This window comes from Tenrec ecaudatus, chromosome 13 (genome assembly GCF_050624435.1).
Source record: "Tenrec ecaudatus isolate mTenEca1 chromosome 13, mTenEca1.hap1, whole genome shotgun sequence".
NCBI classification, from domain to species: domain Eukaryota; kingdom Metazoa; phylum Chordata; class Mammalia; order Afrosoricida; family Tenrecidae; genus Tenrec; species Tenrec ecaudatus.
This window is the reverse complement of record NC_134542.1, coordinates 88,177,385-88,195,635: the sequence shown is the minus strand read 5'-3', so window position 1 is coordinate 88,195,635 and position 18,251 is coordinate 88,177,385. Positions and strand designations below refer to the sequence as shown.

Below are 18,251 nucleotides of genomic sequence, written 5' to 3'. Positions count from 1 at the left end.
CTTTTAAGACATAGTAAGGGGTTTATGTTTTATTTTTAAAGAAGAAATTCTGAATTTCAAATTAAGCTTGTAAAATAAGAAGCTAAGTCAAATAAAAGAACAAACCCCCAAACCTAAAATTAAGCCCTCCCTTTTATTTATTGACTTAAACAGATTAAAGTAAGCAAGAAAAATATATTTTAACAGAAACAACGCATGGTAGATTGTTACTGTACTATTTATAGTTTATTATTTATAAAAATAACCTCAGCTTTCTCATCATAATGACAATTGATTTAACTCTCTCCTAAAAGTTAGGAGCCTGGACACAGGTTTTCCTCAGGAAAGCATTAAAAAAACAACCAATATTCTAACCCATGAATTAAAAAAAATTTTGTTTTTAATTTTTAAAAATCAAAGGTGAACCTTTAGTAACAACTTTCAAATGTAAAATGTTATGGGGCCAAACATCAACTTAAAATGTTTGCATATTCTAAGTAACAAAGAATTGCTTAATGTTCAGGTAATTTATAAACTGCCAATTACAAAATAATGGATTGTACATTTTTCAAACTATAAGTACATAACCCACATCATATATTCTAATACCCAGGGGGAGATTTTTCTACATTAACAAAGTTAATGCTACTACCAAATTTCTGGAATTCCATTTAATGTACCAAGATTTCATATGAAAAAGCAGAAGTTACTTTTTTATATATAAAAGAGTAAGTATGTACCCAATGTAGAAATCTGAAGTTAGACAAATTCTTTGGCAGAAAATATTTAATTATAAGCCAGTCTTTCTTAAAATAAATACAATCCATGAGGTCACGGAAAGAAAAGTGAAGGAAAAAACACCTGCAGTTCATAACAACATCAAAACAGTTATCTCAGTACACAGATTTTAAAACATTTTTAGACTATCAACAACCTACAACACAACGTTCATAAAAGTATGGCAAAAATAAAACTATTTTTAATTTAAGAGGGAGAAACTTCTGCAGGTATAAACTTTCACAGATAAATGCCAATGTATACTACTTACATACATGTTTCATGTTATATTATTCCAAAAGTACATTACTTGAATTTAATTGGCCGGTCCCCATTTAGTGAGTGTGTAGCATTTTTACTGGCTGAAAGACTTACGTTGACTTTAGCTTTTACAATTCAGATGACAATTATACAGAAAATATTTACAAACATTAAAATAACGGTTCATTAAATATAGTTTGGGAGGGAAAAGTGAGATTTGCCACACATACACAAACATTAACTATAACCAAGAGCAGCTTTGGAAATGTTTTCTATGTGTTTTCTCTTTTTCTATTTAAAGAACAAGAGATTTGTTCCCCCCAAAAGGTGCCATTTTAGAATATTTTTATCATTATACAGTTGAATTCACATGGAAGGAAAACCAGGTAAGTTAACACACTAAATATCAGGCCTAAGATTTTCTTTATAGTAGTTATGTCTGAAATAAAACAATGATAGAAATTAGGTTTCCAAATACTGTGCTGTTGTTTGTTGTTGTTGCACTTTTTAAAATGTGGACCAAGTACCAAATTGACAATTTTGTTCTAGGATACAATTCCTTTGAGAAAAGCAGCATACTGCTAATCAAATTTCTATAAATGATGACAGAAATTTCCAGAGAGCTGTTTTCAAATGGATTCTATGTAGAAGGAATGTTTTCTTTAAAAATAAAAGATAGAAATCCTGTTTCTATGTAAGTAACTTTTAAAAAATTAATTTCCGGTTTTCTCTATCTAAATATCATATACCTGGTTAGCATATTTATGTGCATTTTCTACTTTGTGTTATATAAAAAGTTGGTAGATGATCAAGTAATGTGCAAATTTTTCAGGTCGAAAACCAACCCTATTGGTTTTCAACCTAATTCCCACAGTCTAGGACTCAAGTAGGCTTCCTAAATAATTCAAAATGTAGCTGTTAGAAAAATTGCTTTAATAGTTCTTTATCAATCCAATAACCTGCTATTATCCCACAGACTCAGAATTATTCCAAAAGGTCAAATTTTTCAACAGGCTGGCATTGGTAATGGCACTCAAATAACTTTTCTTAAAAAATCCACATGCCAAAACCCACGCATTTAGTCATCCATGCTTGGCATATAGCACGTCAAAATATTAGGAATGTCTGTGTCATGGCTCAAATTCACCAGTGGTCAGTCAAAGGAGGTGCAGATCTCTGCACACCATATCACACGAAGAAAAACTAATGCACCGTACCTTCATTAGAGGATGGCTGGGGTCAGATGAAAAAGGACCAGGGACCTTGTGGTAGGGAAGAAAGTGCTTTTCCTCAAGGAATAGGAATGTTTTGTGGGGAATTCCTTCACCCATTGTTCACATGACTTGGGAGGGGGTTGGGTCTGGCTAAATGTTTTGTCGTACATCTGCATTTATATGGTCTTCTCTGTTAATAATAGAAAACATTTTTTTTTCTTTCTTCCAAATTGCTCTTGCTTCTGTAGACAATTATATGCTAATTATTACTCAACATAACACGGAGAGCAAAACTGACAGTACTGCAAACACAACTGCAATTTAAGGAGCCAAAAGGAAATACGTTGGCAAGCTAAATGCTTACACAAAAAGATGTTCGAATTTTAAAATAATAGTGTGTGGGAAACTGAAGGGGGGAGGGATGTGCAGACAAAAATTATTTAAAGGTTTCAGTGCTCTCCCAATTCTGATGTTTCAGGAGGGAAAGATGAGTTTTTTCAAAATAAAATGTTTACACCTGTAGCTCATGTTGTTTAGTGTCACAGGGCTACTTCCTGGGTGTCCAGATTTAGGTAGCGAGATCTCAAAGTCAGACAAAACCAGTTGGGAGCATCTATAAGTTCCCTCGATCAAAAGTCTGACTTGGAACAAACTGGACTGAACAAAGCTCTTTTATGGCCTTAGTAGAGTAAGGTAGGCCTTTGTGCCTGCTTTATTCATGGTCCTTGTGAGCGGACAGAAAAAATGAAAAAGTATTTTCAGGTGGGCATCATCAAAGTTGAGTGATGCACTTACGAATGCTTTCAAGACAATGCGTGGGCCACTCCTACAGGAGAGGCTGCTGGCGGTAATTTGCTTGCTGCTGTGCAACGGAATGAGCTGGAACAGCCGACGGAAAGCCTGCTACTTGCGACAAGCTGGAAGTAGTGTTCTGGTAAGATGACACGTCCACAGCCATCCCCATCTGCTGAGGGTACGCAGCTGTGCCAGGGGCTGACGGAAGGTTAGAGTTGTGGTTCATATACGCGGGACTGGAGACAGGCTCTTGGCCAGTGCTGCACACAGAAATGCAGAACAGAAAAGCATGCTTACTTCACACTGCTTAAGTTACAGTGAGACCAAATATCATGACAAAATAAAAATGCTTTCCCATCTTTCAGTTTATGCAGCACTGCTATCTAATAAGGGCTTCATTAGTTCAGCTATGAGATACTGACAATACCCTATTTTTTTTTTTAATTTGGTAAGGAGAGACATGTACTCAGGAAGAACAAAAATATCAGATTACAAGTCCTATTTAATCTCTAACTAGAAACATTTCAGTCTTTTCAGAGTGCAAACCTTCCTAGAAGTGAAATCCCAGGTTAATGGCCATGCGAAAGGAGTGCTGAGCTTGGAGCTGACCATCGGCCACACTGTCCCTTCCTCGTTCTCTCAGTGGAGCACACAGGGAACTGGCTCATCTCCTCACGCCTCCTTCAGCCTTTCCTTTGGTAGGACAGGCTTCACTTTCAGCCTGACGCTGACAGACAGACTAAATTCCTCCAGAAAAATAACAAGCAGGAGAAAAAAAAATCTGGACTCTATCCTGAGGGTAATCCTGCCCTAGAGTTTACTACTTAGCTCTTCTCTCGCTCGCTCGCTCGCTCTCTCAGGACGTCTGTCTATTCCTGTTAACTACAATGGCTCCTTGGCAGCACAGTGGACATGTGCTGCGCGGTCCACTGAAGAGTGTGCGGTTTGAAATGACCGGCCGCTCTGTGGGAGGAAGGACAACCTTTCTACTCCCGTGAAGAGTTACAATCTTGGAAGCCAACGAGTCGGTTCCACTCTGTTCTGAGTTGAATCAACTCAACGTCAATGAGTTTGGCTTCGGTACATAATTTGAAATGACACCAAATATACTACTAGCAAATACAAGCAGATATCTAAACCACTCCAGTTTTCCCTCCATAGTTCCCAGGATAACAAAATTTTACATTTTAACTAAGCACCAATATACACCCACTGATTGCTTTATAGGTTTCTTTTTCAGGTAACACTTAAAATCACACTTATGGGATTTAAGTATGGGAAGAGATCTTAGAAATCATCTAAAAAAATCAAACGCATTGCTGTTGAGTCGGTTCCAACTCACAGCGACTCACAGGGTTTCCAAGCTGCCGCGTGTCTGCGCAGAGCACCTGGTGGGCTCCACCCAGCCGCTCCGTGGTGATCAGCTAAGTGATTACACTGAACCACCAGGACCCTCCAGAGATCATCTACACCTGCCCATGTGCAATGAACACTTTGTTTTGTTAAAGCAAAATGGACACAAAGCACAATTTAGACATGATTCTCAAGATGGGGTAAGCAGACCAGAAAATCTATAGCTCAAAAGTACACGGTAAGGGCCAAAGTAGCTAGTTTTCTGATTTTTAGGAGTCTATGCAGACAAATATATTGAGGACTATACAGTTAGGCTGATTACAGCACATTGCAAAGAAGATAGGGAGTCGGCGAAGCTCGCTTTATTTTGTTCCAGGGACCCACACTATGCACAGATGTCTGGCAGCCATCTCAGTCTGGGTAGCAGAACTAAGTGCAGCACTATTCTGCCTTTGTATCACAGACCCAAGGATAGACAGCTCTCTAACTGCAGAGTGAAAGATAACAGAGCAAGATTACAAAGCTCTCAAAAACTTACCTCAAATATGGAGTCTGAGCAGGTTGTGTTGCCACTGGAGAATTCACATGTGGAGGCAGAGATCTCAGTGGGCCAATCCGATCCGGACCTAGCGGGTAGCCCGGGGCAACAGTGACGTGGTGAATGCTCTGACCCATGTAGTTTCCACCATGTGACTGAACTGGGTAGGCCTATTAACCAAAGAGAAAAAGTTAACTCACTAATCTGCACATTTGAAACTTTGAGACTTTAATGAAATAAAATATTATAGTTCTTTGGGGAGTACTCGAGATGGCACCATCCACCTAGTGATCCTAGTCCAGAAAGGGGAGGGTTTTCCAATCAAAGCACATTTAAAGTGCTTAGCTATCTATTTTTATTTCACAGGTGCGGTGGGAGGGTAAGACAGCAGAGGGGAGACAGGAAGTAGAGTATGTTAAGGCTTAGCCCCATCGAGGTTCTCCGGTACTCCACATTAGGTCTTGCTGTGAGGCCCCAGGAAACCAGAGCCTCCCTTGGCGGGCAGTCCGCCCTCACTTTAGAATGGTGCATTAGAAAGACACTTCAGGACTCTGAAGTTGCCTTCTCAGGCGCAACCAATAGTGCATGGCAACCAACTCCTCTGTATAAAATTAAGCACTTAATTTTTAATGCTAGAATAAGACCTTCTGAATATGTCAGATGGTCTTGTGTGTGAAGCGTGCAGAGATAGAGGTTAGATAGAAATCCAACTTTTTTAAAAACAAAAAATGAGTTGTACTTAACAAACACAAGTATGTAAACAATATGCAATTTAACACAAACACCTGACAGAGAAATCAAAACCTTTTTCACACACAAGGAAGCACACGGATCTACCAGACAACGGTGTGGGCATTTCGTTTGCTCCATTTTCACCGTGGAAACAAGTATCTTAGAAAACAGAAGACTGAAAATACCCCAGCTGTACCGAGAGATCCTTGTACTCTCACATCATTTTCAAGAGTTCAGGGCATGGCATGTGTGATAAATGCATCTAATCTGCTCTGACAGTTGCCATAGTAACTATTCTTTTTTACGGAACACTTATGTGTGTCATGTAATCTAAATTATGCGCCCGCATCCTCCCTTTGCTCACTGTGGTCTCCCTTGCACGCTACTTTTCCTTTCCGTTCTCAGACGTTAAAATGACTTTGATCAACCAAGTTCATTCTGAAATTCAATCACTAATTTGCTAAAACGTGAAAAAGGCTTTCCGAATGGGGACATTGCTGAATACAAGTGTTCACTTCACTGTACAGACAGGCACAGTGGACGTGTGAAATTCTGGAAACCACGACGTTGCTTAGGACTGGCTTGTGCAGTCTGCCATTAGAGGCCTGTGTCATCACATCCTCTCCAAGACAAACGTTTAACAACTTAAACCAAACATCTAGGAGGGCATATCCATCCAACTTCTGAGAACAAGATGAGTTAAAAAATGAAGCTTCTTATTAATTACATAAGTCAAAGAAATTTTGAAAGACATGTTAAGTTTGCTTACTAATCAGCAGGTACAGAATCACTTAAGTCACTTTGAACTTATAAAAGCACATGAAGAAACAGAAATCCCCTCATTTACTTAAAGGTCTTTTCTCTCACGTACAAACTTTGAACTAAGCTACATTCACCCATATATCATTACCCAATCTGTTCTGATGAATCATAATCGGTTAGCCACAATTTCTCGAAATTACCCAGGTAAGTTTTATTCACAGAACTTTTAGGATTGTTTAAAAACAATTTTAAATTTACATTTTTTTTAAATTTGAAAAATGTTCTCAAAGAACATGCTCACCTGCCCTGGAACCCCAGCTGACGCAGGTGGGTAATGTGCGGGATGGTGGAGCTTTGAATAAACCGAATATACTGGTGCTTCATTCACCAATTTGTTATATAGTTCCACAGCTTCCAAGACTTTTACATTCAACTCAGATAATTCTGAATGCTTCCTGATACAGAAGAAAGTCGAGTTTTAAGCATGTATTTAGCAAAATAAATTATGTTTTTAAGTTAGCACATTGCTAGTGACATTGTAAAAGGCTCTTTGTATCAGCAATGAAAGAATATTCACACAGGAGGGCTGGGCGGAGAGACGAGCTGGCCCCTGTCACAGAGCCGGGCTGATGGGACTCCGCACCGCTAGGAAAGTCCTTTTCTGGCCTCACGTGACGCGGTCAGTTTTGGTTCTGGGAGAATTCTGCTGCATATTAAAAACGTTTTATGGAACCTCAATTATGAAGACTAATGAGTTGTTAATCTAGGTAGAAGAGTCCAACCCCTACTTAAAGAGGAAACATATTAAGGCTACTCCAAGAGCCTACTTTAAAGTGTGATATGACTGAAATGACAACTATCTTACACACACACACACACACACACACACACACAATCACATATTCATTTTTTAATATCCATGAAGGATTTAGTGCAGAAAAAAAAGTTTAAATAATTATGAAAACTCAAATGAAAGCAATGTATATGTAAACTAATCTCTGATTTGATTTTTGAGACAATGAGCAAAATCCACAAGTTATTGCATAATAAATAACAGCATTTTCATATTTACCCAGGAAGCTCCAGAGCAAAACCTGCTGACAATTCTGCCAGTGTCCCTGGAGGTAACAAGACTTCTTGCAACTGACAAGTTTATAAAAGCTAAACGGCCAATTTTCACCTATTCCAAAGCATCCATACCCTTTATTAAAAGTGATTTTTAAAGCATGCATGCAATCTGAGGGTTATACGTCCTACGTAATGACAACTCCTTCTTGCCTTGGATATTATGTAAATTTGCCCTAACTTTGAAAAGACTGAACCAATCTCAACTCAATAAATTCACTCATTCAGCACCCTCACTTGCTGCATGAGCAGTTTTTGAATCACTGAAATGGCTGAGTCTGTTTAAGTAACAGCTAAATAAGAATCTGTTCCAACTTACCTACAAACTCGTTTCAAAGATACACTTATGAATAGATCTCATTTGTCCACAGAAAAGAAACAGGCAGAGCTGGCAAAAAGGTAAGCAGGTAAATAACCTGAAATTGAGTCCTATCAAGACTGGTCACTTTTCTTCTCTCAGAATCTGTTACTTTTCAACAACAACAAAAAATGACTGCTCTATGTCCATCCCGCTCGGCTTTCCATCTGAGCTGTTTGCGGGGACTTCTGATCCCAGCCACCTGTGAGTGTTTGGACACCCTTCATCTTTCCATACGGTGTCATCGTCAACACGGCCACTCTCTTCAAGTCTTAACATTGTCTTCCTTTCAATATGGGCCAGAGCTGGGTAGTTTTTCCTTCTCTCCTCCCTCCATCTGGCAATTTCCTTGGGAGTGTCCAACTTGGTCTTCTTCAGCTCAGGAGCAAGCGTATTTTCCCAGTGGAAGCTGACAATCTTCTCACGTGCAGTGAAAGCAATCTGCTTCGGGGCACTTAGTATGTTCACACATGTGTGCATCATACTTTTCCTCTTAAAAACCACAATCACAGGCATCGCAAAAGCAGTGAAAGACAGGCTCCTTTTTTCTTTTTCTGATTCCTACTGGGAGGGAAGTTGAAATCACTGAAGTTTCCATCAGGTTTTCATGGGAAAAGGGGCGCCTGACGGCAGGGCTGTGAGAAAAGGCACCTGGAGACTGTCCCCAGCAACACGATATCGAGGTCTGCTAATTCCAGGCAGGCTGGGCGTTGAGTTGAGGCTGAGATTCAGGAGAGGACTGGACGCTGAAGCGGGCTGTGCCCCGGTGAGCAGCAGAGCTTTGAATGGGGGGCCGCACCCCGGGAGGTTCGGGGACTCGCAGTGGGACTACGCCCCTGACCGCGGGGGACAATGCAGGTGGCAGTGGGGCAGCGGCATCGTGGCCCAGAGCACCCAGTTGCCCAGCATCCGGACTGGATCGTGCAAAGGCCCCAAAGTGGAGTCAGCTCTGGGGGTGGGAACCATCCCGAAGGCGTCACCAAGCCACCAGGCGGCTCGGCCATGCTAGTCTCTTCAAGTTTTTAATTTGTAATTTGCACCATAAGTTGCTTTTGAAATGTCAATTCTGTTTATTCATCTCTGAAGGCTCACGGACGAGTCCACAGGAATTTGCAGCAAACGAGAAAGCTTTTTCCAGAAAACCAGCTGCAATACCTAAGACCTCGCTAGGTGGTCTAATCCAAAACGGGTGGGAACTAATTTAGCACGGAGGGCTAGCTCAAAAAATAGGTTCACGTCAGAAAAGGGTGCGCTGAATCTAAATTCTTCTAGGCGTTACCTTGGAAGCTCTTTCCATCAATAAAAAGGATCATGTGTTCTGCATATTGTGAGTTTCCAGGTCAAAAGATTTATCAATGATACTGCTTTTCTTTGTACAATGTGTGGATACATTTTAAAACCAATCTCATTAAAAGACATTTTAGTGACTTCCAATTTTGTTGTTATATATATGAAATCATTTTACTGGCGGCTCTTACAGCTTTTATCACAATCCACATATTCATCCATTGTGTCAAGCACATTTGTACATATGTTGCCATCATTTTCACATTTTCTTTCTACTTGAGTCCTTGGTATCTGCTTATTCCCCACCGCCCCAACCTCATAAACCCTTGATAATTCATAAATTTTTTTGTTCATGTCTTACACTAACTGCTGTCTCTCTTCACTCACTTTTCTGTTTTCCATCCTCCTGGGAGGGGAGTTATACATCATTGTGTTTGGGTCTCCCTTTCTCCCCCCACCTTCCCTTTACCCTCCTGGTATCCCTTCCCTCATTATTGGTCCTGAAGGGTTTATCTGTTCTGGATTCTCTGTGCTGTGGGCTCTTTTCTGTACTTGGGTATATGCTCTGGTCTAGCCAGATTTGTAAGGTAGAGTTGGAGTCATGACAGTGGAGACAAGGAGAGGAAGCATTAATGAACTAGAGGAAAGTTGTAGGTTTTGTCGGTGCTATACTGTACCCTGACTGGCTTGTGTCTTGTGACCCTTCTGTAAGGAGGGGATGTCCAATTATCTATAGATGGGCTTTGGGTCGCCACTCTGCCCTCCCCCTCAGTCACATTGATATAATATTTTGTTCTGGGTCTTTGATATCTGATTACATCAACACCTCATAAACACACAAGCTGGTGTGCTTCTTTCATGTGGGCTCTCTTGCTTCTCAGCTAGATGACTGCTTGTTTTATCTTCAAGTCTTTAAGACCCCAGATACTATATCTTTTGATAGCTGGACACCATCAACTTTCTTCACCATATTTGCTTATGCACCCATTTTGTCTTCAGCGATAGTGTTGGGAAGGTGAGCATTACAGAATGCTGGGTTATTATAACAAAGTGTTCTTGTGTTGAGGAAATACTTGAGTAGAGTCTCAATGTCTGCCTGCTATCTGAATAATATTTAGACCTTTATAAATGTCCTTTGCCTCCTAGCTCTTTCCTCTATTTCCTTTTACTTTCCTCCTGTCCCACTATCATGTTCAACCTTTATTTGGCTTTCATTAATTCCTCGACTACACTGCACCTGATCAAGTGCCATCAGGCATCCTACACACTCCTCACCATTGATTTTAGATCACTTGCTCCCTTGTCCCTAGGTTTGTTGGCACCCCTTTCCTTCCACCACACCCCCACCACCTCTCCCATGTGGCCCCTGGAACCCCAGTGCTTTCTGATGGACACCCTAAGAAGTGAATTTTTTGCATACATACATACTTATATATTAAATAAGGGCTTCAAACTAGTAGGGTGATAGGACATGATTTTTCAGGTTACAGAAAGGATTCTGTCCGAGCCACATCTACAGTGATACAAACCATTCTTCAATATCTTTTCCAATCTGATTATTCACTTATTATTACTATTCGTAATTAAAATCAGTGCAGAGGTCTAACCATACATTAAATGTTTTTCCAAATTAAGGAAAGAAAAAAATTATGACACTACCACCATATTCATTAACTGCAACATGTATTCATTTTTCAATTGAAAGTTGTTGGGCTGTTTTGGGTTTTTTTTTTTTGGGGGGGGGGCGTCACTTTAATTTTGGAAAATGCCCCATGGACCAAAGATCACAACCTTCAGTGACTGGGAAGCGTTTTGTTACTACATTTCTCTAGTAGAAGAACTTGAGAAGTATAGAGGCTGACTCCAAACCACATGGGTCCTTCATAAAAGCTTAATAAAGAGGAACAGGGAGAACAGAACTCTGAGATGGTATCCTTTGTCTTCTATTCACAATGGACTTCCCCCACTAGAGAAAACTCCCAGGTGTCAGAAAGGGTGGAGGGGGGGCAGAACTAGGACATGCGTTCAAAGCTCTGAGATTTAATCATTCAGTGTTGCTGCGCTTTCTAAGGAACAGTGAGACTAGGAGGTCCAACAAATTAAAAGGGCAATAGAAAGACAAAAATATGGGAAAAGCAAGGAGAGGACCTGTGTGACACTGGATTTAGTTTCACATGTACGGTTTTCCTCACTGTCCTTGCTAGATGCATTCACGTCAGTTCCAACTCAAAGCCGTCCTGCATACAAGAAAACAAACAGTGCCTGGCCCCGTGCTGTCCTCACAGCTGCTGCTGTGCGGCCGGAGCCGCTGTTGGAGCCACGGCATCCATCATCTCCTTCAGGCTTGTCCTCGTTTTCACTGCCCCTCCACTGACCAAGCACGATGGCCTTCTCCAGGGACCGGTCCCTCTTGAAGACACGGTGCAAAGCCACACTGAGTGCCTTCCCACCCCAGGGCTCAGCTCCCGGCAGCAGATCAGGCAGTGGGTTGCTATTACTCATAAGGTTTCAGGGGCTAATTTCTCAGAAGCGGATCGTGAGGTCCTTCTTTCAGGTCTCTCAGTCTAGACGCTCCACTGAAACCTGTCCACCACGGATGACCCTGATGCTATTGGAACCACTTACAGCACCGCTTCCAGCATCACAGCGACAAGCAAGCCAGCACAGGCCATCAGACTGACAAGAGGGGTGGTCACAAGCACTAGGGAATTTTACAGGAAATGTGTACAAGGACAGGTATCCCCAGCTTTTTGAAAATTCATCTATGCCACCTCACTTTTAGGAAAGACCTACTTTGGTACCTGTTTTCATTAACTGAAAGAAATCTAAATAGGATTTCACTCCTTTGTAAAAATAATCACATTCAGCATGTATTTTACAGCAAGGTGCTAATGAGGCAGCACACACCTTGAGGAGCGAGAGCAGTGTCACCAAGCTCAACTGTGATGAAGTCTCCTTTATGGAGGCTATGTATTTACCATTTGTGGCAGTTAAACAATAGTTCTGTCCACCCACCAGGTCACAGCCTAATGACAGTTCCTTAGTGTCCTAAGACTTTTGTGCACCAGTGAGAGATACTGGGAACGGCAACCTCTCTGCCACTTCACCTTCCTCCGTGCTGGGATTTCACCACGACTCTGTCTACTTGCTTTGCATCCACATGACTCTGCACTCACCAGCCTGTGCGCTCCCTGCTTCCCACTTCACCTTTCTGTGTCATCAGCTTGTGGCTACGTAAGCCAGTCTGAAGAGGAGATGGTGAGCATTGGACTTTGGACTGGGCTGGGGCATCTCCTTGATGTAAAGTTACTTCTTGCACAGATGACTGTCACTGGTATGTTTCTCTAGACCACCCAGCCAAATACACCATATAATTTCTGTGTTTACTAACTGTTATTTTAGTTAGATTATGCATGCTATTTGGTACAATTTGATAGGCTAATTTGGTGATATGGGAATACTCAACAAAATTGCTCATAAAAATTAATTAGTAATTGCTTCTTCACCTTATGCCATTTTGGCTTATGACAGGTTTCCCAGGAACGCTCTAGCTTCCAGGTAATAATAAGGGAGTGCACGCCTACGACACTTGCTGCATTTTTCACTTCACTCTTCATTACTTATTGTCCTTTCAATTCCAGCCCCATTAAGAAAAGAAAGGTTGGAACAACCAGAGCAGGAGTCTAGGGTTCTAAGTGCACTATACTGGGAGGGGAAATACTAACATCTTACTATCAATTTTGTCAGAGTCTGTGGAAAAGAAAAGCAATTCCAATCGATTATATCTAGTTCCACAGAAATTTCCCCAGTTTAAAGTTCTGCCCCAAACAAGTAAACACAAGAAAACTACACTTTTTATGGCCTGCAAGAGAAATCTTACCTATCGATCTCTTCAAGTTTTTCGTCTATCATTGGACCCATCTGTTGACAAATATCTGTAAATATAGAAAAATACTTACAAATCTAGAATCATAAGCCAGTTTCAGTAACTTTTAACAAAGCACCAGGTACTATCCATTGCCTTGCACAGTGCACAGAGTACTAATTCTATGGTACAGAAAGGACTTCAAAAGATCTAGTTCCAACAGTATTTGGCTACAATTATTAACATCATGTGATCAAAGACAAATTCAAAATTTAGTTAGAAATCCCACCAGGTCCCTTGGGATTATTAACCAAGCTTACAGATTAAAATTTGGAATGATCTCAAACTCTTAAAAATACCTAGAAAATCATTTATATTTATGCAACTTCAAATTATGTATTTTATGTATCTCTAAATGTAAATATTCATATAACGAACAGCATAATGTTCTATATTCACAGCTAGATTTCATTCTATAAAAAAACAGAAAGAGGGGGGAGCGGGGAGGGAGGGGAAAAAAAAAAGAGGACCTGATGCAAAGGGCTTAAGTGGAGAACAAATGCTTTGAGAATGATTGGGGCGGGGAATGTATGGATGTGCTGTATACAATTGATGTATGTATATGTATGGATTGTGATAAGAGTTGTATGAGTCCCTAATAAAATGTAAAAAAAGAAAAGGGAAAAGAAAGAAAGAAAATGATTAGGGCAAAGAATGTACAGATGTGCTTTATACAATTGATGTATGTATATGTATGGACTGTGATAAGAGTTGTATGAGCCCCTAATAAAACGTTTAAAAACAAAACAAAACCAAAAAAAACAGAAAGAGGGGGAAAGGGGGGGGGGGAACAAAAAAGAGGACCCGATGCAGAGGGCTTAAGTGGAAAGCAAATGCTTTGAGAGTGATTAGGGCAAAGAATGTACGATTTGCTTTATACAATTGATGTATGTGTATGTGTGGATTGTGATGAGAGTTGTATGAGCCCCTAATAAAATGTTTAAAAAAACAGAAAGATTTATGCATTTACTAGAGATTTTTCTTCTGGAAGACAGGAAAAGCATCTAAGAACTTTGTTTTAATTGCCTCAAGTTTTCTCAGTAACTAAAATATACATCAGCATTCTATGACTACATTACAAAGTTAACATTGTTCCTGTATAATTCTGACTTGTACAATGATCATGCAAGAGAATTAAACAAGAGTAAGACTTTCTAATATTTTGAGCCAACTACTGTAGCATGCAGTCAGTTCTCACTTCTCCTTTTATTGACTGAATATCTCATCAGCCAGCTTCTCTGGTGGCCTTATAGAAAACAGAAAGACTTCTTTGTAATAATTCATTATTTTCCTCAAAATACTTATTATTTTAATTGTCTATTTGCCACACCAGAAATTTAATTCAAAATTCTAGAAGCAAATATAAGGCAGAAGACAAAATAAACAGCTAGAAATAACGAAATGACATAAAATACTTTCTAATCCTCAGTAGTACCTTCCAAGTCCAAGAGGTCCTGGGAGTCTGGTTTGGAGTCTGTTGGATCTATGCTCTGGAGTACCTGCAGGGCTCTATCCATCTTATCCTAAAAAACAGGAGGGCCTTCTAATAACTAGAGTTTTCACTACAGTGAAAATAAGGTTACTCTTTCCACATATTCTCAAGGATTTGACATACATTGTAGAAGTCTTGATTATTTAATTAGTAAATGAAAAAAAAAAGCAAAACAAAAAACTCTACCTCATCTATGTAAACAGGCTCTGGTTCTGATTTCTTAGTCTCTTCCACATCATCCTCAATGACATTCAATTTGTCCACAGCTGCTATGGAAACAAAGTTTAAGTTCTTCAGAACTATGTTGATATTTTAGTTATTAAAACTTATAAGTAGTCCAGGAATAGCCACAAGAAAAAGGAAGTTCTTTAGCCATTACATCCCATAATCAACATACATGAATGCATGTCTACCCACTCTTCATTCATTTAGTCATGTGACAATAACTTGTTTTGTACTTATTATGTGTCAGGCATTATTTTAGGCGCTGGGCATAAACACTAGTGAATAAAACAGATAAGAATCCTAAGATGCTCAATGAATTCGTATTCTAGTGGAACAAGAGGGCAGTGTAAACGGGACTGTCCTTACAGGTATTTCCCAGGAGCGTGCACGTTACCACTGGAGTGAAAATATACAGAAGAGAATAGATATTAGCCATTTAGCTAATTTCAGAGTTAAATTTATTAGTAATTTTTACACTCTCCCTTGTTAAAAGAAAGTTTTTTTTAGCCTAGAAAACTTTAAAATCTTTTATTAATTTCATCACCAAATTATTTCACTTTGAACTCAATTATATAGATTCTAGCTACAAGGAATATATTTCTTAACTAGGAAAGTAAATCTTCATAGTATACAAAATATCAACATGATATAGTCTCTTTGCTGGTTGAAGGGCTATTAACTGATGAAAAGTTAAATTAAAGCCATTTACATTAATTTGCATATACCTCACATATTTTTACATATTTATATATGCTTTAAGTTCTAGATAGGAAATTCATACTGAGCATCAACTATGTAAATCAAATTTCCAAATTAATGTAAATCCAACTGAGTTTCAGTCACTTTCTATGCAGTTTAATAAGAACAGTTATAAAGGAAAGCACTTTACAATGAGGTGCTTAAAATTCTATAAACCAAAATCAAACCAGTTCTCCCTGAATTAATTGACTCATGGTTACCTCATGTGTATCAGACTAAAATTTGTGTTCCATGAGGTTTTCTTTCTTTTTTTATAATAAATCATTTTATTGGGGCTCATACAACTCTTATCACAATCCATACATACATCAATTGAGTAAAGCACCCTTATACATTCATTGCCCTCGTCATTCTCAAAATTTGCCTTCCACTTGGGTTCCTGGAATCAGCTCGTTTTTCTTTTTTTCCCTCCCCCTCCCTCCCCGCTCCCCCTTCACCCTTAATAGTTTATAAATAGTTATTTTATCTTATCTTACACTGCCAGGCGTCTCCCCTTACCCACCTTCCCATTGCCCATCTCCCAGAGAGGAGGTTACATATAGATCCCCAAGATCGGTTCTCCCTTTCTACACCCCCTTCCCTCCTGGTGTCGCCACTTTCACCACTGGCCCTGAGGGGTTCATCTGTTCTAGATTCCCCGTGTTTCCAGATCCCTACTGCACCGCTGTGCATCCTCTGGTCTAACCAGGTCCACAAGGTAGAATTGGGATCGTGATAATTGGCGGGGGGGAAGTGTTCAAGAACTAGAGGAAGGTTTTGAGTTTCATTGTTGCTACACTGAACCCTGAGTGACTCATCTCCTCCCCACTACCCCTCTGCAAGGGAGGAAAGTATTTCTGATATGAACAAAAAAGAGACCTGACTTCAACCTAACTTTGAAAATAGTTAATACAACACATATAAAATGCTTTCACAGATTGAAAAATTTATATATATATATATATATATATATATATATAAAAAAAGATATAGAGTATGTTAGTTTGGTACCAAACTCACCAACCAACCCAGGAATTGCTTTGGGCAGAGCGGAGCTTTCATAGGATGCATCTTTCCTGCTAGGCGAGCATCAGGCAATTCGCTCTGAGTTAGTGCACCCAGTGGTGTTGCCTGGGAAGGTTGTCTCCGGTCACAGTAAAATTTTCCAAAAAGCAGATTTGCCAGAAATAAAAAAGTTGTTTTGTTTGACCCTTCTCTGTTTTTTGGGGTGGCCGATTTAAGAAAACAGCATGCAAGTGTGAAATTTTGTTTCCTGCTCATGAAAAATGCCGCAGAAACTGATGTGGTGTTGAATACAGATTACAAGCACCGTGCTATGGGGGAAACTCAAGCGTATGAGTGGTTTTCTTGTTTTTAAAAAGATGAAACGTCGATTGATGACACGTTCTGGACATCCCCTGACTTCCTGAATGGACAAAAATGACACCTTGTCGTGCATTTGGAGTTCCCTCCACCAAGTCAGACTGTTAATGAAGCTTTCTATTTAGAGGTTCTGAAAAGATAGCATAACAGTGTGTGACAAAAGAGGCCTGGGGACTGGTTTTGCCACCATGACAATACACCTGCTCAAGCAGCCCTGTCAGTGTGCCTGTTTTTGGCAAGAAACAGCATGCCTCTCTTGCCCCACACACCTGATCTCACTTTGTAGGACTGCTTTTTGTTTCACTGAATGAAGAGGGACATGAAAGGACAGCCATTTGACGACTTCGAAGAGGTGAAGGGAAAACAAGGGAGGCGCTGTCAAGCCATCCAAACAGATGAGTTTGAAAAATGTTTCAAAGAAGAGAATCGCAGATTTGACAAGTGTATTACGTGTAATGGAGAGCACGTTGATGGTGATAAGGTAGTTTTGTTAAAAAACTTAAATGCATAGCTTTTTAAAAGTTCCGGGGTTTTGGGGGGTACCCTTTCATACACAACATACCTAAATGTTCACTGGAATACTGCTAGAATGTATTTCATTTTAATATAGTAAACTTTGGTATAAATAAAATAATGAAAAAAATATAAGAACTTTTTATTTCCAACAATCAACCATTTCTTTCAAATTCTGGAATGTTTTTGTGGAGTGTACTCTAGCAGATATGGCTTAAGGAGCAGAGTTCAGAATGAGTATGTGCCAGAGGCTTCAAAGACTTCACGGAAAAGTATAGTTAGAAGATACTGAAATTATTTCACTAACTTTTTGAAGTCCTCTCTTTCTGACACTCTAGGATTTTTGTTTACTTTTCGGACTGCAGCTCAGTCTCTCCAGTCTACGGCAGAAGAAATCTTCCACAAAGCATTCCCTACGCAGCATCTCACAAGTTCTTAAGAAATACATTCTCTCCAATTATAACTACTAGAGTACCAGACTAAAGTAATAAAAGGTAAAAAATTGAGGCAAAGTACTCAAAATGCAAATAAGTAGTCACCTATCTATATGTATTTATACATATCTATCTCAGAGTATTTTGTCTGCATAAAAAGATTGCCGGTGTGCTACAACCAGCGTGTCACACTCACCAAACTTTCTCTAGGACTGGTGGGAATGAGCGCCAAAGTGCCCCTCAGTGACCAGGCTATACGGACATTCAAGGCTCTATCACTTACTAGCACAGAACCCTTCAGCCTCAGTTTATCCAGGACAAAAACACCTAATGCCAGAGTTGTGTGAATTAACTGGGACA

General features: G+C 39.8%; 1 protein-coding gene and 1 pseudogene across 2 annotated transcripts in view; both read right to left on the bottom strand.

The window, feature by feature from the left end:
- Nucleotides 1–201: 201 nt before the first annotated feature.
- The window catches only part of STAM2 (signal transducing adaptor molecule 2), a 53,087-nt gene continuing 35,037 nt past the window's right edge, over nt 202–18,251 (bottom strand). Inside the window, exons 9-14 of one of the 2 annotated variants that reach the window (XM_075529766.1) lie at nt 14,785–14,864; nt 14,542–14,629; nt 13,062–13,116; nt 6,713–6,866; nt 4,918–5,087; nt 202–3,286 (exon numbers count right to left, since the gene is read on the bottom strand). In XM_075529766.1, the coding sequence (XP_075385881.1) occupies nt 3,058–3,286; nt 4,918–5,087; nt 6,713–6,866; nt 13,062–13,116; nt 14,542–14,629; nt 14,785–14,864 (776 nt within the window). In that variant the 3' untranslated portion in view covers nt 202–3,057. Of the gene's footprint in view, nt 3,287–4,917; nt 5,088–6,712; nt 6,867–13,061; nt 13,117–14,541; nt 14,630–14,784; nt 14,868–18,251 lie in introns of both variants that reach the window. The other variant, XM_075529765.1, reaches the window with a different exon arrangement.
- Nucleotides 6,873–13,035, bottom strand: LOC142424508 (FMR1-interacting protein NUFIP1 pseudogene; annotated as a pseudogene).